This window comes from Xiphophorus hellerii, chromosome 12, assembly GCF_003331165.1.
Source record: "Xiphophorus hellerii strain 12219 chromosome 12, Xiphophorus_hellerii-4.1, whole genome shotgun sequence".
Taxonomy (NCBI): Eukaryota; Metazoa; Chordata; class Actinopteri; order Cyprinodontiformes; family Poeciliidae; genus Xiphophorus; species Xiphophorus hellerii.
This window is the reverse complement of record NC_045683.1, coordinates 14,010,190-14,033,781: the sequence shown is the minus strand read 5'-3', so window position 1 is coordinate 14,033,781 and position 23,592 is coordinate 14,010,190. Positions and strand designations below refer to the sequence as shown.

At 37.0% G+C, this 23,592-nt stretch overlaps 1 protein-coding gene across 4 annotated transcripts in view; it reads left to right on the top strand.

Annotated features, from left to right (window-relative positions):
- Positions 1–23,592, top strand: part of grid2 (glutamate receptor, ionotropic, delta 2) — a 453,461-nt gene that overhangs the window by 69,922 nt on the left and 359,947 nt on the right. For all 4 annotated transcript variants that reach the window (XR_004341186.1, XM_032578330.1, XM_032578331.1 and 1 more), the window contains exon 2: positions 15,936–16,091. Coding sequence is in view for 3 of the 4 variants with exons in the window: in XM_032578330.1 (XP_032434221.1) it covers positions 15,936–16,091 (156 nt within the window). In the remaining variant the exon portion in view is untranslated. The remainder of the gene's footprint in view (positions 1–15,935; positions 16,092–23,592) is intronic.

The following is a 23,592-nucleotide window of genomic DNA, read 5'->3' as shown; positions in this document are numbered from 1 at the left end:
AAGAGGAATAAAAAAAATCTACATCTTCTCACCAGGATGTCAAAGTCTGCTGACCATGCTTGCCAAGCTTAGATCATCTGACAAGAGAAGTTCAACTGAAATAATTTGCTCTACATTTGAATATCTTTCAGTTAATATGGAAAGGAATTTCTCAAAGCCCAATAGAAAGACCTAATCAGTGTGGGATGGAAAACTTGGTCTTAAAAGAGATTGAGAGAGCAGATTGGCATCTCAAATGCAAACCCTCTGGATTAATTTGCATGTGGTGCAAAGCAGATTGCTTTATAAATGCACTAATCTCTAAATGAATATGTTTCCAACATAGTTATGTCAATTGTTACATAGTAGGATTCACTCTCTCCCTGAATCTGTACTGGCTGATTCCACTTACTGGAGTGAGAAACACACTGAACTCAGATTCACCCAGCCACACTTAAAAGCATGCAAACAATCATGCACTCATAAGTAGCCAATTTGGGGGTAAGGGCCATGGCCAAGGGCACATCAACATGTGGCAGGAAAGCTGTACTACTTGTCCTCCCACTGAGCCACGCAGCCACCCTTAAAATCCAGCACATAGCACAGCACAGGTTACGACAATTATGAGAAGACAAAAATGACAAGGGGGAGAGAAAAAGGAGAACGGGTATAAATAGCATAAGCCACAGAAGTCGCTGTTATAATTCTGAAATTCTTAGTTGTTGTATGCTTTTTGTGTATGCATTTAAGCTTTTGTTTATGCCTGTCTCCATGTGAATATGTTTGCTGGATTTTTTTGTGTGTGATTCAGGTGTCAAACCACAAATGCCAAATGATTAATTTGATCTAGATTTGTCCATCCATGTCAGCATGTAGCTCTCTCAACAGCGTTTCTGTAATCTCATCCACTTTTAGCTGGTGAAATAGTTGGGATTGTTTCAAGAACTAATTGCAATGTAGCACTTTTAGAATAACAGTGCTTACTGTTGGCTAAAAGCACTTCTTTCCCTTGTTTTACTATGCCCCATTGTTTGACAAAGACCATTAAGCACTCTAGTCTTTTTTGCACAAAACATGTGATTATGAGCCCACCATTTCCACATCCAACGTATTCTGCACTAATTTCCCATAGTATGTCTTCAAAGTCCATATCTCTATTTTCTTGATGTTGTTTCATAAAAAGAGGCTTTGATCTGAGAACCTAAAATAAAGTGAGCTTGTCTGATTCATTCTCAAACCCACTTGGGGGTTCTGAACGGCCAAATTTAAAAAAGCATTTCAGGTTGAAAATCAAACTGCAAATATTTGTAGCAGATTTGCTAGTCGCCATGTGGATTTGACTCATTGCCTCACAACATGGTATTTATTTTGTACATTTTGGATAAAAGAAAGCTTTGTATATAGCATTGGTCACGTTTTGTCTCTCTGTTGCGATCATTGAAAACTGATGAATGTTTGCTGAAATACAGCATTCGAGTGACTAAATCTCACATTCTGCTCATGAATAGAGCTGATAGACTCTTTAGAAGGATTCAGGCTTCAGTTTCATCGCTCTCCATCACACTTGCATGAACATTTAGCAGCCACTTGCTGCCACTGGTGCTAAATGCAGCTCAGTGTTAGTTGGCACTTATGAAGGGTAGTTGTAATGCTGTGGTTATTTATTTATTTTTTTTCATTAATTTCCAGTTTCCTCTTTTTCCTGAATGCTTTTTTTTAAAGATAACACCATCTGTTTTTTTGAGATCATCAGAAATTATTTACCAAATTGAACATTGAGTAATTCATGTTATATTTGTAGACAAAAGCTCGTTTCTAACTTAACTAATTTGGACACCACTGTCAGCAGTAATTATTGTGATAAAACTGTCTTAATATCGTTTAGACTGGTGCACCTTTAACTTGTTTCCTATTATTTATTAAACAATAACAGTTTGTGCTAACCAACATCTTTCTGGTTTATTTTTTTATTTTTTTGCAGCCAAAAGTTGCAACAGGATTATTTTATTTTTTCACTGGAAATTTAGAAATGCACACATTGTATTCTGTACAATGACATTACGATAGTTTTATAGGTGATGTGTATTGAAGGTTATCCAGCAATAGTCAGCCCCGCCCACTCCTCACAACTTCACAGGGCTGCCTACTGACCAGTTCTCCGTCTAACAGGTCCGGAAAATCTCTGAGACCTGGGTATTACCCTAAAAGTACTCTATAAGAGATAATCTATTTAAACTGGTGGCGAAAGTGATTCGTCTAGCTCTAACTACCTCCAATCCAGAAGTTATGACCCTTTACAGTTAAGAAACAATCAGCTGAGTAGCCCTCGCAGCTGCATAATTCCAATAACCACTTCTGTTAACGGTAGCCCACTTTCTAAATCATAACTTGCACTTGGAACCGGCTAGATTATGTTTAGTGACTTAGAGGTAAGTCCCAGGGTCATTATTTACTCTCACCAAAGGAAATTATGAAGCCTCCTATTCACTGGAATCATGTACATTAGTTTTACCTTATTTAAGACGAACTGGACAAAGATTAAATGACTCTATTAATTCCAATGTCCACCAACCTCATTAGAATTTTATAGTATAAATTTATTAAGCAAGCTTAAGCAGGGATATGCGACATACAAATCAATAATCAATCGTATATGGATCAAAAACAGTGTAATAAAATTTACATGTACAATCATACTACCCTGTCTCCTTTCCCTAAGAGTTAAGTCGCAAGTTCTGAGATGGAATTTCAATGAGCAGATTCTACTCATACCCAGACGATGGTGGATCTTTTGGCAACAGGAATTTCTAGCATCCTTGGTTGAGGTCTTTGCCTTGTGTGGAAGAATCCTCCTCAGAAAGGAAACAAAGCAGAACGGGTCCGACTCCTTTTGCAAAACCCTGTTCTTTATCCCCTAGGGGCCTTTGTCCTTCCTCCAGGTCTTGTTGCAGAGTTTAAAGCTGCTGGGTTGAGACGAGACCAACGGTCGAATGAAGAACCAGAGATGGGGCGATGGGACCCAGTCCTTTCTTGGCGGTGTGAAGTCTGAGCTCCTCCGTGGTTCTGAAGTGTGGTCCGTAGCTCAATCTGCTCTTGCAAGTGGTCTCCTCTTCTGCGCCGACGGACTGGGAACGGCTGGTTCCTCTTTTCGGTCCCTTTTTATACATTTCTCCACCCTGTGTGTGTATGGGAGGATTTGGGCTACGTGACTTTCCTCACATCTGCTGTCTCTCATGAAAAAGCCCCCACATTTCTCAACCTGTTTTTTCTGACCATAGTGGAAAGTCCCGTGCTTCTCCTTTCTCTGTTGCTTCAGCCAAACTCAACACACCAACCATCCTGTGCGCCCTGGCCATCTGTTCAGAACTGCTTGCGACATTTCCTGTTTCAGGACCTCACCCATACATTCCTCTTCTTTCTCTAACTCACTTTTCCATCTGTTACAATCATTAAACACATTTAACCTGTATTAAACCCATTTGAACATTGACTTCAAATTATCACAAGTTTGATCCTTAGTTAACAATTAGTCACATCTCTCACTTATTATAATTCATCGACCATAATCGTTTCATAGTTAAATCATTACAGAAATCAAGTTAAATCATTACAGAAATCATTACAGATCATATTTCAGAAAAAGTACATTTCAGAAGGTTATTATGTGATTATTGGTAGTCAGTTTACTAATTATATTCATTCATATTCAACTTAATTAACTTTTAATCAACTACAAGATTACTTATTCTCTCTCAGGCCTCTATGCACCTTTTCTGCATGCACCCGGAAAGATCTCACACCCTATGCCAGTTTTCTTGACAGTATGGTGGAACAAGTTTGACTTCTTTTGACACTATACCATTCTAAAAGTAAAGGTAACAACGCATATTTTCAATGCTTTTTAAAGCACTGTACTTTTATAAGTAATTTTAAATTATTTGTGCTTCATCGCCTGGCATACCTGACAAACTGCAGGTCAAAGAATGTCCAAAAAATATACAAAAAAGCTTCAAGTAAATGACAAACATTGTAGACTTAATTTTACTGAATCACATTGACTTGCCTGTTTGTTTTAATTAGAAATCTGTATATGCACTTCTTTTACACCCAGATAAATGTATGCAACAGACATGCATCCTGCCATCTCTGCCTTGCATACAACCCTCTGTGGGTGTTGGATCCTGAGGGCCACCTACCTTACCGCAGTAATGAATAAAACAACAGCCACTTGGATGTATCTCTCTGTGTGTGTGCACAGAGGTTCTGCTGATATGCTGGCTAATAAATGAATACCTTTTGCTGGCTATTTTGCTGGTGCTCTGGCAGTTCCTGGTGATGCTTGTTGTGGATGTCTGCATCCATAGATGGTAAGCTAAAAAAAATAAGAATTGTCAAACCAAAAGACAAAGGAAAACAGGAACAATATCCATGATTACTCTAAGGAGAAGGATATACTCCCTCTTTGAACTGCAGTATTTTGCATCTTGAGAGTAATCAGTGTTTGCATGAAATTAACTGTTTGCTATTTTCTTTTAAAGAAACCATGTAATTATTACTGTTATGATTTCTATTTTTAAAGCTTTGATCTTTTTGACATTTTAAATGATGCATCTAATTTTGTTAAGGACTCTGTAATTAAAAAAAGAAAAATCTTCCCTTTCTCAAAACTATGAAAGAATACTGCAGGATTTTATAACCTGTCTTACACTTTTTATTCATGAAATTCAATTCAGAACTTTCCAGTTGCAAAAAGACTCAGATATGGCTTGGAAAGTAAAGGAGCATTATAACACTGATTTGATACTACAGTTAGAAAGTTACAAACAGCATCTCTGAGCAGCTGACTTCAAACTGGCTATCAAAGCAGATTGACTGACTTAGTATTCATCCGATTTCAAGATGATGATGCAAAAGCTAGTTACACTGTACGAGTTGCTGAATAGAGCCCAAACACCAGCTGGAATCGGGTAATATAATGCCAAAGCAGATGTGTAACGATAAAAGTGAAATAAGCTTACAGAACCTGAAGTTGAAATGAAGCGAAAGAAAAAAAACGGAGACAAGATATAAGATAATAGCAACAGCATAATATGACAACGATACTGGGAAGAAAACATATAAAGGAAGTGATTATTAGTAAATGAAACAGGAGCGCTGGTATAACCATGACACAATACAAAATGTTAAAACCTACACTGAAAAACCGAAAAACCAAAGTAACAGAGACAATTCAAGGCTCAAACAATCATGGTAAGTAATAACTTGGCAACTACTGTTAAATTTATTGGGAGTTTTACTCAACAATTTTGCTATGTTTCAAAATGAATTAAGAAGTCATTAATTCATTTTGAAGTCAAGTTATAATTAATATTTCAGTACCAGCACTAGTAATTATTATTATTATTATTATTATTTTTTTAATAAAACACTCAGATCATCCTGTGCTTTGTTTTAAAGTTTTGTCAATAAGGGTTACCATGATAGTGTTTTCTTTAAGCTGTCAAACCCTGAGAATCAAAATCTTGCACTGTAACAACTCCTCTGGCCAGTCAGCCATCTATCATGCATCACTGAGAATCTAATTCCTCTGTAATGAAAATATGACACACATTAATTTGAAACCTATAACAACCAGCTGACCCCACATGAAAGCAGTTAATCATGTCTTTTTTTGTTCTTGTGTATGACTTCTGTTTGTGTATGGGTGCGTGCGTGAACGCATTAGGGTGCTCTAGTTTATTTGTGTGACCCATAGGATTGCCAATTGCTAATAGCTTTGTAAATGGAGGGGCTTTATTATGGCCTTTATTACTTTTTAACTGACTAACTGCTTACAGCTTGCAGTTTGTGTGTAGTAATGTGTAAATTTGTAATGAATATGAGAATGAGGAGGGAGGAGTGCAGCTTTAAAATAGAAGGTATCTTGTGTGCGGTGGACGGTGTGCTTAAAACACAACTAGAGGGAAAGATGACCAGAGATATAAAAGGGTAGGCATGATATGTGTGGTAAAAATTAAGTTTCAGCATGCACAGATCATAACCTGAAAAAGCAAGAAGTAGAAAGTGATGGAGGGAAAATGAGGACTACCAACTATTCTGCGTGTGGGCAGATAGATTGATAATTATAAGAAACAAATTAGTAATACCGAGTTAGCATAAAAGCCAGCGATAGATAAGACAGGAATGCAAAAACCCACACTCTGCTCAGTGAATATTTAAAGCCTTAATTTCTCTGCTGGCTACCAGCCTTACTGGGGCTTATTTATGAAGCAAATATACACTTTATCCTCTGTGTTTGTGTATGTTTATTCCTGCACGCTCATTTGTACTCGTGTTTTTCTGCGTGCTAGTGTTTTCCTGTTTTGTAAGTATTCCAGTGCTTGTGTGCTTTGTGGTCTATGTACACAGCGAGAATGGCAGTAACCAAGCTCCAACAACAAAGCATATCTGCAGTACTATTGTATAGGATTTAAGAAAGAACATATGGCAGCTGTTCTGTCCAGATGATCAGTAGGAGTACAAATTGCTTTTATTGACGTAGAGGACAAGACATCCGAGCAACAGCTGGTAAGCAAACAGAAGATTTAAATAAAATGACATGAGGGAAAAGACACTTATAGGTGCCAGTAGAGAGGAGAAATTAAAGTTACAGTTTGAGAGGAAAGAAGTGCCTGGAGATACAGTAGCAGGTGAAGATCGGAGGGGGGGAAAGTGTTTGGGTGTAAATGAAGGAGGCAGAGGACCAATCTAGAAGGATGGGGAAGAGGAGGGGGATTAAAATGAGAAGGGGACTTTGATGGAATTAGGGGGAAGCATTGCACAGAGCAGTGTGAAAGAGGAGGACTCCAGGGTGGGAAGGAGACAAAGAGGAGGAGAGTTCAGAAGTTTGGGGGTTTAAACTATGAGGCAAACGAGAATAGGATAGGATTTGATAGCAGAGGGTTGAGGTGCAGGGGAGGAATGTAAATGTCTTAAGATGCTGAAGACATGCGGTTTGAAGGAGAAGTAGGGCAAAAGAGGGAAATCATTGAAAATTCAGCCTAGCCTTGAAATACAGTACGATATCCATGACTTGTACAAATTTTAGAACCTTCTACCTGAGCTGTTGCCAAAATCCTTCCTCATTTTTGTCTTTATACTAAGGGGTCTGTTTAAATACTCAAGGCGATCAAAATCAGCAGATGGTTTTTTGGGTTTTTTTGCTTTTCTCTTGCCTTCATGTAAACGTCTCTTAGCTATGAACAGGTAAATGATTCTGACCATCTGAGTGATATTTGTTGGTCCCAATTTGTCTGTGAAAACCTCCCTAACTCATCCAGGCATGTTGTTCTGTTGTGGTCCCTGTGGTGCAAAGTAATTTTTGAATAGCAGAAAAACACTAGTTGAGTGGATCTTTCTGCAACTTATGTTTTGAACATCTGTTATAGCTTTTCTTTTTCCAAGAGTTTCCACTTCTGTGCAGGTTTACTCAGACTGAATGCAGCACAGGGTGTCACACTAACCAAGCAGAGGGGGAAAGGATCAGCAATGACAGAGAGAGATCTTAGTGATGAGAGTGATGCTTAAAGAGACCTTTAGGAAAAGGGAGGATAGTGAGGAGATATGGGTAATAGAGGAGTTAAATAAGAAGGGAGGTGCAGATAAATGAGAAGAGATCAGGAACATTGGTAGAACGTGAATGAGGGCATGGCAAAGACATGATGAGGCAGGGAGGACTCAAAATAAGATGAGGTTAGGAAGGTCTCTTAAGGGAAAAATTGGAATAGGAAAATGTTAAAAGTGTTATAGTGTACAGCAGAATGAGACCTGCTTCAATATTTCAAACTGTAAATCAAGAAGTAATAGGTGCTGTGCAAAGTATTCATAGCATGGACAAAATGGAAAAGGCTGCAAAAAGGCAGGCATCATTACATGGCAGCTGTCTAGGGTACACAGGTACACTGAAAATACAACTCGGGTCATTTTGAAGATGCTCTGCTATCACTCTAATTATCATTTACTTATATCTTGGCTGAGGCTTAAGTAGTCTAACAGCTGGCTCTTTGCCATCAGCTGTACTATTTCAAGATGGCCAATCGAGCATGGCTGGAAGAGAGCAGAGTCAGCTTTTACTTGCAAACAAGCAGGGCTGTGATGACGGAATGAAAAAACGTAAGAAAAGCCTCGTCAGTTTTCCACCTTTTACGTGGTTTTCCAGAGCCCTGGCGATCCATGGAAATTTTCTTAAAAATCAAAAATAATAAGAGTATTTTGCTTTTAATATGAGAAGGGAAAAGGTAAAATCTCAAGTGACATATGTTGAAAAAGCACAGACCTCAGTGTTATGCGACATCGAGACGCAGGGTTCACCTGCTGGTGAACTGTAACTATGTGCTCTATGTGCTGCTCAACTCTTTGGAAAAAATGAATTCACACACTCAGAATGCTAAAAAATGTGAAGGAGAATAGAATAAAATATGAGCAGGAAAAAAAAGAAAAGATTTTCTTTGTGTGAAAATTAGGTTGCCTGTTAGTTTATGCCATTTGTACTGTATGAGAAATCTGGGCTATACCCTGTCATCCTATATCCTTGAAGCTTGTGAAGCTTATCGTTCACAAGCTTCAAGATTCAGACAAGCTCACACACAAAAGACGTACCAGTTAATCACCCTAATTGTGAGAAGTGAGACTCCATTGGCAAAATATGGTGCCTAGCCTTTTATCCCAGCTTTTGCATTCCTGGCTGGGGTGCCAGCTGTTCTACTCAGAATGTTTTATTTTGGGTTTTTTTTTCTTTTCATTTATGTTTACTTTTAGATATGTATGGTCCCTGGGATTCCAATAAAAAATCATAGAAGTCCCCATATAGCAGCTGCTTATAAAATGGAAATCAACAGCACAAAAATGACTAAAATGTTGAGCTATGGATTTCTTCGAAACAGTTCCTGCTCATGATTTCATTAATCCTATTTATCCCTCAAAAGCTGTTTTCTTACGTTTATCTTGTAGGTCTAATGTAAACAGAGTTACGAACAAAGCAACAAAACAAAACAAGAATAAACCCAACACACTTCTTTTCCTGCTGTCATAGTTTTATAGAGCAGAAAGCAAATTTTTTTGTTTTCTTAGCATGTTCATATGGATACATCGTAGATTAAAATTTTAAGAACTCTGGCTATCTCACTGAAATTTCAGAAGTTTATAAAAAAAGTGCAGTTTGTTCATTTAAGACTTTGCTACATCTGCAATTTGCTTTTTTGCTATTCTAAAGGTCTCTAATATGCTCTAAAATTCACCATCAGCTTTTACCAGATGGTATTTTTGCTGTACAATCTTCATAACAAACACTGATATTCTACAATGACCAGCAGTTTTCTCTGGCCTTTCATAAAAATGGACCTTCCTCCGATTGCATGCAAAGTATCTTCTTAAATGTGGGGAAACTGTCAGTGTAGAGAGTTGCTGCTACTTTGGTAGCAGATCTGCCTTTATGTCTTGTTTCAGATTTAGGACATGAAAACTTGTACACTTATCATTCACAAGTAGCTTCATGAATTTGGTTGAATCAGGTTTTTCTGCCAAACACCTCCTTTGCTCGAGAAGAGGCACAAATTCACAATTTCTGTTTTAACAAATATTCATGTCATTATGGAAAGCCAAATCCTAAACACGTCTGATCTTGTGTTTTATTGTATATTAGGTTGCTTGCACACTATCATATATACCAGAAGTTAAACATACACACATTTAATTTTACATCATGATAGTGCTACATAAGCAAGCAGTGCTTGGAATGATTCAGTACTTGCAAAACAGAATATGTAAATATCAATTTAATCTTATTCTGAATAAATTTGGTACATGTACTTCTGATCTATGACATTTACATGCTTAGACAATGCACAAAAAAAACCCTTGCACACTTTTCAAAATACAAAAATACAACATTAACATATTGTCGATTGTTTTCACGTTGTCCTTCTCAGGCTTCACTGACTTGATCTGCCCTCATCAGTACATTAATTCTTTGCCCTCTTTCTCAGCTTGCTCTCTTCCACACACACAAATTGTGCAAAGTACACTTTAATTCAATGTTGTCCTCCCAGGCGTCAAAATGCTCTCCCTTCTTGCTCCCGCATCACTGAGGTAAATAACAACCTGTTTGTGAAGGGGTGAGTGTGTGTGTGTGTGGGTGTGTGTGTCAGTGAGTCTGTTGGGGCATTTGACACCACAGGATGATAACCTCCCACTGTTCATCACCATCATCACTCAGCATCGCCACTGCTTTGCTTTCATCATCACACTGAGACCGGGACACCTAGGTTCAGCATGGTCACAAATCAGAAATACATCACCTTTGTGTGTGTGTCTGTTTCCCCACAATCATTATCCTTGTCAGTCTGCCGGTGTTCCTGTCACATTACTGTCATAAGCTCCAGCCTCAACAACAGGTTAGTATGTTTGTTTAAGAGACAGTGGGAAGGATGCCCCTTAGGATTTTCAAAATCCTCAGTTCTTTGCCTGCAGTTGTTCTTGTGAGAAAGAGACAGAAACCCAGTTGGAGTTCAGGGAGGGTGAGGAAGAGAGGGAATTTGGCAACACAGAAGAGCCTGACTGATAGTCAAAGAGCAGGAGGCAGGTGTGCAGACTAAGTCAGATGGAGAGGAATTCTGCAGGGCTTGAAGCCATTTTACCTCAAATAAGGCAAGCAGATGGTTACATCAAAACAGTCACTGACCTGAATGATCAAATCGTAATGCTGCTGGAACTGTTTAGCGTTTGAAAACCATTTGTCATGAGCACCTCTTTCAATGCTGCCCTTCTTTTAGCAAGAAATCATGTGAAAAGAAGAGGGCAGCACCTTCTTCTTAACAACCATTGCCTCAACAGTGCTGAATCATTATGCTGTAATTGTTTGATCTTTATAGAGCATGAAGTACAATAACGGTATCAGATATTGTACCATTCTACTTTTTCAGTTCAAAAGAAAATTGGGTTTTGTTTTATATGTATTAAAGGTACTCAGCATATGCCTGAGTTCTCTGGGTTAGTAAAGCTGTAACATCTTGTAAGTATTACATATATACTATATATATATATATATATATATATATATATATATATATATATATATATATATACAGTACAGACCAAAAGTTTGGACACACCTTTTAATTCAATGAGTTTCCTTTATTTTCATGACTATTGACATTGTAGATTCACACTGAAGGCATCAAACTATGAATAACACATGTGGAAATATGCACTAAACAAAAAAGTGTAAAACAACTGAAAATACCCCTTATATTCTAGTTTCTTCAAAGTAGCAACCTTTTTCTGTGATTACTGCTTTGCATACACTCTGCATTTTCTTGATGAGCTTCAAGAGGTAGTCACCTGAAATGGTTTTCACTTCATAGGTGTGCCCTGTCAGGTTAATAAGTGGGATTTCTTGCTTTATAAATAGTCATGAAAATAAAGAAAACCCATTTTAATTAGGTGTGTCCAAACTTTTGGTCTGTACTGTATATATTCCTGGAAGTGCAGGATGAGGGGTAGGTTTGTTCTGTCTTTGAGATACAAGTAACATACAACATGTTATAGATATATTTTTATCTATATAATTGTACGTTTTGTTTTAAACATCTCAACATTTTACATTACTGGAGATGATTCATTTAAACTGTTCCTAAATTAAAAATACTTTGCATGCTGGCTTATAAAGCCAGTGCTGGGAGCACAACAGAAATGCAAAGGGAAAGATCTGACAGATTTATTATTATATACAAAACATCTCCCTCATTTTTTCTTTTTTTCCTATCTCTGCCAAGGGCTCATTGGGCAATAAATAGATATGTTATTTATTGCTTCTTTATCAGTGTAAACAAACTAGAAAATGAATACAAAACACTTGACCACAAATAGACATCTGATCAATGTCTCTTGACCAAATGATTTGGGGTCTCTCCTTTGGGATGCCTCCTCTGTTCAGTCTGACCGCTGTTGTTGCTGCTGTTGTCATGGAAGAGACGGTTAGGGAAAGGGTTGATGATTTAGTGCCTTTGCTCTCACACACTCCATGTATATTGGGGTGTGTGCATGCGTGTGTGTGTGTGCAGCTGCCCTTGAGGCGACTGTGTGAAGCAAGATTCAGGGCTTTTATTTCCTGTCTGATTAATGTTGGGCTGTTTGCCTTTGCGCTCACCGACACATTATAGTAAAGGGGAAAGAATCCAAACTACTGCATGTTGTGTAAGTACAGATTTGTACATCTTTGGTTGTAAGTCAACATGCAGTGATGCTCTGAAAAACCAGACAAAGAATAATTGACTTCCAGTGATCCTCCGACAGGAAAAAAAAAATGTTATGAAGAAGGTTCTTGCGTGGTTATTATATTTTTCTCTTGTATGTTGGAGATCAGATGCTTATATTAAACTAGGCCCAAGCAGCAAAGCGCTGTGAAGGCCTGTTGTTTTCATACTGTTTCTTATTATAATTATTTTTGAGTTTCTGATTTTGAATTGTTCTTTTCATTGGGCAATCAGGGTTTACTTCCTACCTTGAGGCATTCATGAATTTTAAGGCACATTTGGCAGATGGTACAAATCAATGTTATGACTTGTAGACATTTCTGTTATTGAAATTATATCCACATCTGATTCTACTCATTTATGAAAGTTTTTCTTTTATATTTGGCTCTGCTAGCACAGTGGGATTTTTTAATGGGACCTGCTTAAATGGTGGCAGAAGATAAACCAAAGGCAGATAATAGACAACTAAAAAAAGGGAAAAATATGGCTGATCATTATCACTTAAAGTGGATATTTTACTCAGTTTTGAAGTCACTCTGTGACTGCTGCACTCTTTTGATTCACATATTTGTCGATGATCAGATGTTTGATAAGAACACACACAAAGCAATCAGCCACACAAAAACAGATTGCTATACATCCCTGTGCAACTTTTAATTTATGTCTGGGAGCATGTTACCACGGTAACATTAGTGTAAAAACTAAGATTACAGAAGCCGTTTTGCGTTTCTCTTTCCACACCAACACTCAAACTTTGAAAATTTACATATCTTTTTAGAGCCAAATTTAAAACCCAACTGCAATGATACAAGTAATTGTTAAAAAATTAAAGCAATGATTAAAGTTATTGCTAACATTTTAGCATCATTGGGGCAATTGTTTTGACCCTTAGATATAGGACCTAAAACCATCCTCTGTTTCATTTGTCCCATTTGAACAGTTCAAAATTGTTTCCCAGCAGTAACATCCTCAAACAGATTTCAAGTCCATTCATAATTTAACTCTAATGGAATAGTTAATGTCTTTGTGTTTGCTTCAATTGCTTTTTTTCCAGCCCCTTTTTCTTCTCCTCATTTATACTGCATGAGTATAATACTAACCGAGACTCGATCAGCAATAGAAAATTTATATTTTCAGATGCTGAGGAATTAAACGATTAAGAGATGTATATTTCATGAGGCCTTCTGATGTAGAGAAAAGTTGAAAACTCTGCATAAAGACTATGCAAAATGGAAGTTCTGGAATTAATTGTCCTTCAGGAGGTAATTTTGATCAATATTGTGTTTGAAAAGTAGGCCACAAAGCAATTTACTGGTACACAGGGTTAATGTTGCCCAGACATTATTTTGTTTTAGTTTAAAATAGAGCTGTCAACGTTAAAGCGTTACCGCATGCGATTAATCTGAAAATTTTAACATGTTAATATTACATAAAACAGATTAATCAATGTACGTATTTTTACCTAAAAGCCTTTCTTTACGCAGGGTTACCTAGTTCACAGCCTTCCGGGGGCACCATTCCTGGCGATTGTGTGGGTAGAGTAGTCGTCTTGCGATTAGAAGGTTGTAGATTTGATTCCAGCTTCCTACTGCCACGTGTTGATGTGCCTCTGGGCAAGGGACTTATCTACCTGCATATCTGTGTATAAAGGCGTGTTTGTGAGTGCGATTTGGTGAATGTGGCTCAGTGTAAATCGCTTTGAGTGTCAAAATGACTGGAAAAGCGCTATATAAGTTCACTCTATTTACATTTTCCATTCCCGGAGCACCATTCCTGCACGAACCATGACTGCATGCATATTTATATATCAAGCTTAGAAAAGTAGGCATTGTGATCATGGTGTTAGAGTGAGATTAATCTGGTCAAAGTTTTAAATCAGCAGCTTTAGCTCAAATACAATGTACTGTTCAATTCGACTAAAATCAGAATGGCTAAATTAATCCACTGTGGAAAAAATGGCAATAATGTAGGCCTAGTATTTTTTTTTTTTTCAGGAAGACTCCATGGATAGTACTTCTCTTCACACAATGGAGACGTCACAGTTCCTTTTGTACACTGCAAAGTTTAGCACTTAACCTCCATCCTGTAAGCTGCTGACTGTACAAGACTAATTACTGCAACAGACCTCTATATGTGGTAGAAAACAGACTTCATCCTGTGTAGCTCGGTCATTAATGGAATTAATTGGAATGGAACCAAAAACCTAAACACATGCACAGCTACACACACATCCATATTTTTTTTCTTCTTCCGGTCAATGAAATAAGAGTTTCTAGTGCCTTAATGGAACAGGCTTTCACAATTAGCACCTTCGTGGATTCAAAGGCTAAACTTGGTCGAACTTAAAAGCTAAATGGGAAGAAAGCAAATGGCACATGGTTAATTGTGTGTAACATTCTAAAGTAAATACCACACCTCTACCAATTAGTCAACACACAGGCAGGTTGACATTTAATTGTATGACTAATTTAGCACTGACTGGAACTTTATTGACTCTAACATAATGGTGCACTCCAGTTCTTCCTTCTTCTTCTATGTGCAGCATGTTTCATTTTGGCCAGCGCACTGTTATGTTTGACCTATAACTGACCTTGAAATGAACTCTCATTTTCTCCAGGAATCCAGATACTTAAGCTTTTGTTTAATGCACATCATAGAAAGTAAATTCTTGTTCAGAGCTTTCCACAGCTCACGTGTTGTGATCTGTGGAAAGCGTGTTGTAAAAATTCAGTCACGTGTTGACGTCTGTTACGTGTTGACTGATGTGTTGTAAAAATTCACGTGTTGTAAAAATGTTGTAAAAATTCAGTCGTGTTTTAGGAGTCATTCCAATTAAATAGTCAGAAAGATGTAAATAACTAAAATTAACTCTTTTTTTTATTTAGTTGAATATAATTTATAAACCCAGTTAAATTTCCCAGGCACGAAGATATTCAAATAAGGTGTCATTGGTAACCCTTTGAACTAATACAGGGGCCAATCATCTCCCCTCACTGTCCATGTATAACCCAACACTATCACGGTCAGTAAGGATGGCATCTTTTTATTTTTGAGGGATAGCTGCAATGATGCATCACTATGTTGTGACAGTATTACATGAGAGATGATCTGTGAAAAAATCAAGCTCCTCTGTCTTCTCCCGTACTTCTACTGAAATATGCCGAAATACACCACTGTCCTCCTGAACCAATCAGAGCCAGGAAGAAGGTCTTAGCATTGTCAATCACGCTCATGCATACCCTGATCAGGATTGCCAGTTTGCTGCACCTTTACTATTGGCGGAGAATCGTTACAGGAAAACTGTTCATTCACATTTACGGCAGGGCCTGCTCGGTGGAAGGAGCTGTAGCATAGCAGACAGCCATCAGGAGGGTGTGAGCAGTGCATACACAAGTTTTAAAACACATCTCATGGCTCAGATTAGTTGTATTTCTGCAGATGGCAGTAGGACCACAGGGAGAAGATAGAGGAACTTGTTTTTTTCAAAGATTATCTCTCATATTATACTGTCATGACATGGTGACAATTTTACCAAATATGGAATAAACTACTTTTATAAAAGTTATTTTATGTGCTGTTTGCGACATCTGCACTTCTCTTGGCTAGATGTAGTTTCAGCATCTTAACTGGGATTCTGTTTAATTTTTACCAATCTTTTTTCCATAGGTGCCATCTTTGACGAGTCAGCACGAAAAGATGATGAAGTTTTTCGTCTCGCTGTGGCAGATCTCAACTTGAACAATGAGATCCTGGAGACAGAAAAGATCACCTTCTCTGTGGAATTTGTCGATGGAAACAACCCTTTCCAAGCTGTTCAAGAAGGTAGGAATAACATACGGCAAAAATGTTCTAAAAGGACAATTTCTTCTGCTGAAGAAGGTAGTTGACCTTGTACTTGTCTGAACAGGGATAAAAACTAAACATAGTCAAATGTTCAAGCCACTCTTACATTTTTTGCTTCAAAACACCTAGATTTTATCACAAACTTTTAAAATTGTCTGGGAGAATAGTTTTTGGGTTTGGGAGAGTCACTCAAAGCTTTTATTTGGATGCTGAACTTAACCATAGTTCAGTTGAGTTTACTGAATCACTAGGATGTGTACATTAGAATGATCCATTTACAAGATCTACTCACCAGATCACATGGTGAATTTGTTCAGAGCAGCACTGATTCATTCTGTGAGCGACTCACATGCTATTAATCAGCACCAACGCATCAGGTCCAGATATCCCTTATTTTGTGCCTCCTGATTTCCCAACGCACTGTGCCGTTCATGCAATGTGAATAGATCACATCCTGATTCGCCACTGTGCTGTGGCTCTGTGTCACAGCGTGAATGGATCACATCCTGATTCGCCACTACCTGTGCTGTGGCTCTGTGTCACAGCGTGAATGGATCACGTCCTGATTCGCGGCTCACTGTGGTGTTCACACGGCGCTGAATGTTTTTTTTTTCTTCTTGTTTTAAGACAAGAACGACAGTGACAGTAGTTATAGAAATCTAATAAAAGTTGTTTTTCTGTCACTGCGGGAACAATTGTATCACAGCAAAGCTTACTGTACCGTTCGTGCACTACAGTGAACAGCACACATTCTGATTGGCTGTGCAGTGAATCAATCAATCAAATTTTATTTGTATAGCACATTTCAGCAGCAAGGCATTTCAAAGTGCTCTACATCATATCAAACACAGAAACACAATGCAACATAGAATCAACAATCAAAACACAACATTAAGTCAGGTTCCATCAATAAATTTGTAATTGATTACGTTTCAAATACAATCCTAAACAGGTGGGTTTTTAGTCGCGTTTGAGTCCATAAAAGATTTATCTGTTACACTCCTACTGTGTTATATGGAACAATGTGAATGTGCTGGTGAGGCACTCTCTCTCTCATTGGGTAAATCTTTATCACATTTTGTGAGTCACATAACACAAGTACATCCAACCAGCACACTGACACTGACCCATCTTAACTGCAAAATGAACAAATGAGTTAATGCTCAGTGTGTTCACTTCAAATTATTAGTTCATTGAATAGACCGTTCCTGAAAACACAACACTGACATAACACTACTTTAAGTAAAAGTCTTAATTATATCATAGAAGAATAAACTGTTTAAAGTAACTATCTGATGACATTAATTAAAAATTGATAAACTACTATTACCCCAAGCTTATTTATTCGTTTTAATTTGTGTGTAAATTCTATTCTTTTAAGTTTTTAAAAATCTATATTAGATGCTTGACATAAATGTGCATGCATGTGTGTAGAACAGCTTTGCTCTCAAAGTCAGAAAAGTTCATGAACATGCTGCATAGAAAGTCCCAAATGTGAGGATTTCAGCAGATCACTCCTATGTATCACCAACTAAATGTTATGCATTTTTAAATTTTTATAAATTGGATCAAATTTGTGCATAATGTTGCCTGATAAATTATTTGCAATCTGGTATTTTAAAGGTTAATTATTCTATTGATACAATTCGTTGTTTGTAAACTGAACCGGCAGTGGTAGTTATGCAGTGCAACCACATAGAAGAATTAACATTAACTATATATTAATGTGAATTAACATATAGATAATTCACATTAACTATATGTTTTCTTCAAGGGCTGGATTTACTTACACACATGAAAGGTTGTGCAGTAATTAGCACTTTGCCTTGCATTTATGTTTGCTGAAATATCTGGCCATAATTAGCTGCAGATTTACAAAGGTGGTAGCTTATTATGTATTCGTCATTTAAGGATCTCTGACACTTTCTTTGTGAAGTAGAGCTGAAGAAGTGTAGGTTGGTTGTGGATTAAGTAGGAGATCACTAAGCTTACAAATAGAAAAGGTAATTATGCTGCAGGAAAGATTCAAATCAACAAAATACTCTGACTGGAGTAGAAAGATCTAGTCGTGATATGTCTGTCTCTGGTGTAATGAGGTAAATGAGACAAAATATGTGATCAAAAGGATTCAGCAGGGCATTTATTGTGATTTGTGTTTTAATATCCCTTAAATCCACATTTGAACTTCCCATCTCTTATGTTCATGATATTTCTAAACTTCCAGAGCATTGTATTCATTTTTCTCTATTTTTTTCTTTCCCTTCTTCCCTGTGTTCCTTTTCTTCAGAGATGGAGAATATGACGCACTAAAATGGCTCTTGCAAAATCTTTCACGCATAGTAAATCACAAAGTGCAACCTTTCAAATGTTCTAAGTCGTCTACACAGAGGGTCTTCATTTTGACTAAATGGCTCATTTATTTTAGTGACTTCCAGGCACAATCACAGTACAGTGTTGCTTCCTGTTACATGTGCTACATAAAATGTGATATTAATCATAACTGCAACACAGTTACATTTTATAATGGGGGGATGATGGGAACTGAAAGAAGGACTTCAACAGATGCACATAGCCTATACCTCTACAAGCTGCCAGTGGTTTGGCGCTATATGAAGTATTTATTTAGTGAAGATCCAGCAAATCTATCATATTAAATTTGATAACTACAATGACAAAAAAGTATAAACTGAACTAATTTTGTATTTAACACACAAAAAAATTCTGTTTAAATAAATAATTGTCTGCACTTTGTCATTGGTACAGCTGCAAACAGAAATATTTAACCTCCCAAAGATTTTAAATATATATTAGTTCAAGTTTCTCAAAGCACTATTCTGCTTTTGAATGACTACTACAAAAAACAGAAAATGCATAATATTCATGAACTCTATATTGAATGCTCATTTGATTCAGTTCTAATGGTATGCATAAATCTCAGCCATAAAAATATTCAAGGTGAGAACAAATGAGCTTCCCCAAAAGCTGAAAGATGAGAATGTTAATTTCCTACCATTTTTGTCATAACAGTCAAAGAAACACAAAAAATATTCTAAGGAAGTTCAAAACCTATTGGCCAGCTACCTGACTGGAAGATAGCCCAACAAATCCACAAGGACTCAAATCATGCAAGACTACAATTCTGATCACATCTCCATTCAAACCAAAGTTTGTTTGTTAATAAAACCATATAACATTCTAGTTTGATACTACCTTCCACCACATTTTGATTTTTCTTTTACATTTTGGGATAGGATTTAAAGGTTGCAAAATGAAATGGGCAAATATTCCAGTTAAGGTGATGTCATAAGCTTGTAGCTGACTAATGAAAACAATTTTCAGAGGTTGTAAAGTCTAAAAAATGCTCCACAAAGCACTGAAGCTGTGCATGAGCACTACTGCACATTAAGAACAATATTTGTAATCTTCATTTGGATGATTTTTATTGTATATTCGTTTGTCAAAATAACTCAATGTATCAACAAATACTTTAAGTTTAACTGGGATTCATGTCATTCGCTGCTATTATCATACATCCACATCACTATGTTTGTGCATGCTTGTGTGTACAATGCATTCTCACCACTTCATGTCACATAATTGTGGGTCTGCTCCTGTCACTTATGCTCGCATTTTACTTCCTGCACCATATCCCTTCGTTTCCATGGCTGGCGCAGCCTAGACAGTGCTTGTGGAGCAGGTGGAGCTGTGTGGTGTCTGTCTGTATTCATGTCATTGTGTGCCTGCTCATGTCTCCATCGATTAAACCAGTAAGAACCACCTAATTGGATAACAGTCTATGTAGAGGTGGGGGTGAGCAAATGGAAAGCATAAGGAGACCACAGGAGGGAGGGAACTCAATAGTTGTCTTGCCTTATTTTTCATCTCAACTTAGTCTTGACATTCAGCGCCACCAGATACACTTCGGAGCATGCTGCTAAAGACACATGTGTTGAAGTTGAACATTTTAGAGTTTCCCTGGTTAATATTTTATTTTTCCTAGAAATAGGTTGTGTTTGAACATACAGTACAGACCAAAAGTTTGGACACACCTTCTAATTCAATGAGTTTCCTTTATTGTCATGACTATTGACATTGTAGATTCACACTGAAGGCATCAAAACTAAGAACAACACATGTGGAAATATGCACTAAACAAAAAGTGTAAAACAACTGAAAATACCCCTTATATTCTAGTTTCTTCAAAGTAGCAACCTTTTGCTGTGATTACTGCTTTGCAAACACTCTGCATTTTCTTGATGAGCTTCAAGAGGTAGTCACCTGAAATGGTTTTCACTTCATAGGTGTGCCCTGTCAGGTTAATAAGTGGGATTTCTTGTCTTATAAATAGTCATGAAAATAAAGAAAACCCATTGAATTAGAAGGTGTGTCCAAACTTTTGGTCTGTACTGTATGCCATTGACAATTAAGTAGAAGTAAGTCTACCTATTAAAATACAGATATTTTAATTTAATTCTAACTTTTGTGAAGCATATTTCATTTTCAAAACCTACACTTACATTGCCATGCTGTGGTATGGAGGTTTTTATTGACTGATGCCTATAAATTTAATTTAATGTGGTAAGCATGATCTAATTCTTTATGTTTGCTAAACATAAGAATGCTGGATAGTCTTTTACTGCTTTGCTCTTTTAAATGTGAAAATTGTTAGTCAAAATTAAACTAGTTTTATAGAGAAAAATAACGTATATTTGCCCACTCCAATAAATCCCAGCCATATTAATGTGTTTGACTAATAATCTAGAAGGGAATGACACCAGTAGAATGTTAAAACTAGATGTTAAAAGGTCTTTGTAAGCATTGTCTACTTGCATCTATCTCAATCAAGACACGTCTAATACTAATTATGAGCAGGGCCTTATAGTCTGACATTTGAACAATGAAAAGACAAAGAATAAAGGTGAGCTTGCCAAAAATTCAAAAGACAATCAAAAAGAGCTTCTACAGGGATAAGAGACACTGCCAGAAAGATAACCCCATCAGCAGCAGTCTTAAGCATTTATGGGCTGAGATGTGTAATGGAACATTTTTCTAATGCACTCCTCATCTCTCTTATGTTTATCCCATTTACATGGATCTGGTTTTCAGTGAAACCATAACATTTTTGTTTTGCAGTCCAGCTGCTCGTTTGCACGTCTCCAGTTATAAGAGACGTGGTTTTTCAAAACCAAGTCTGATTGGAACTTTTTGGGAACACTCCCACAGAGGTGTGAAATACCCAGCAGGTGTGAAACGTATGCAGGACACACGGATGCAGGATTCATTTCACATGTCCAAAGGTATAACGGTTTTAAAAAAAAAAGGCAAATAGCATTGTTCTATGTTTGCTATTTGCTACTTAACCTTTAATTTAACACATCTTCTGACACTGAATATATATGTGTCATAAAAAATGAGCTCAGCACCGGGACGGTGTATTGTAAATAAACAGAAGCTGACTGGTAATTTGTCCATTCTGGAGCAACGGCTGTTGAGTCCAGGGCCATCAACTTGCCTCATTCATAACTCGAAAAAATTATGAGTTCCTCAAACAGCACCACAATAGTGGATGAGGCTGCAGAGTCAGGCCAGGGCCCTTTGTGTGCCCAAGAATAGGTGGGAAACCCAGGCTGAAGTTAGCAGTATAACCTGAATCCTGACTGTGTAAACAAGCTACAGCTGATCGCTTATATTCCCCCAGTAAGACATGAGGTGAAGGAGTATACTGTGGAAATAAAATGATTTGTGGTTTTCTGCCCCCTTAATCACAACTTTCTGAACCATTTTTTGTTATAATTACAGCAACAATCATTTGGGATTTGCCTCTAGACAACAGGTCACCTAAAGATAAATATCTATTCCCGTGCTTCTTAGCAAAGCTGTTCTATCTCATATGGATTGGATGGATATTGTCTGTGAACAACTATTTCCAGGTTGTCTTCCACAGATTCTTGACCAGATTCTAAAATGGACTTTATTTGAGGCTTTGACTGAAACAGTCTAACAAGAGTTTGCTTTCATCTGAACCAAGAATGAGGCTTCACCCCAGTTTTACATCTCCTGTAGTCTCCAAAAGGTTTTCTGATGCTTGATTACATATGCACACCACATATTTTATATTTATAATGCTATTTTTTTAATGTTGTGAACATGCACTACTTGAAACAGTAAAATCCATTGCAGTTTGTGTTTGTAATGTGACAAATATGAAAAAGATTTGAGGCTTTGTTGTCTGGAATATGTAATTTTCAATTTAAGGGCTGTTTCCTGAGCCATTCTTATCTCCGCTGCTCAAAACTGGCTGTTATTATCAAATATTGAAGTATTATTCAACTGTTTAGCAAAGACAGTTATAATGTAACAGCGATTATTATTATTTTTTTCTCAAATTCAATAAAATTGCTCTTCTTCTGTCTACTACTTTTTATGCAAATTTTACAAGACAGTTACTTGAATTTCTTCTCTGGCCAAGGTTCACAAGCATAGGTGAAGCTTTTTAAAACATACTATATTTCTGCATTTTCATGAGAGTATAAATTAATTTGTTATTGGAAGGAAACAAAAAGTTCTTGGTTATCAGGCTCAAATTTCATGGAAATTAATTTTCATTTACTGAAGAAGAGTGTTATTTTTAGAATTTCAACCTACTCCCTCTGATGAATCTCCGAGTTGTCATGAATATTTCATTGACATTATTTCATTTAATTTTAATTAACTCGACAAGGATGCAGTGTCCTCCAACTACAAGCTGCATTGAAACTTGTCAATTCAGAATAAATGAAGATGTTTACTGGTGAAGTTCATTAAGGAAAAGATTTAATTTTAAGTTATTAAATGATGCACTTCTGGAAAGGTTGGCCTTAAAACGGATAATCGTCTTATGTATGTCTAAGTTGCCCCACTCTGAATTTTTGAAAATTGAGTTTATTACTACTTTGTTATATATCTATAGCCATTGGTTACTTTTCTCCATGTTCTTGTGTTGTTAGGCAAGGGAAGTAAATCAAAGGGAACAATTAAATATACAAAGAACAATACAGGTTCTTGTAGAGTTCAATCCCACAAGCACAAAAGAAGGGACACTGAGTCATACGTGGGGTTTCCTTGAAGACTGTGGTTTTGTGTGTGCAGGTTTTTTGTTCTGTATATTTAATAGTCAGTTCCCAGACTATGGCTGGAAGCTGATGAGTCACAGACAGTCACAGATGCTAAACGGAACAAACTGGCAAGACGAAATGGGTGTTAAATGAAAGAAACCGCTTTCCTTTACTGCTGATTCAAAATCCAGTTTCTGTACTTATTTTTGAATGTTTCAACACATGAAATAGTAATGCAGTTGGAGGTAATTTAAAAAATTTTTTTTTAACATATCTGGACCATCACTTCCATTCAGCCACACAGCAGCTCCCAGAACTTATGTTGAATTTTATCTGAAAATTTTCTACACATTATTTAATCTATAATTTAAATTGAAATCTTATAC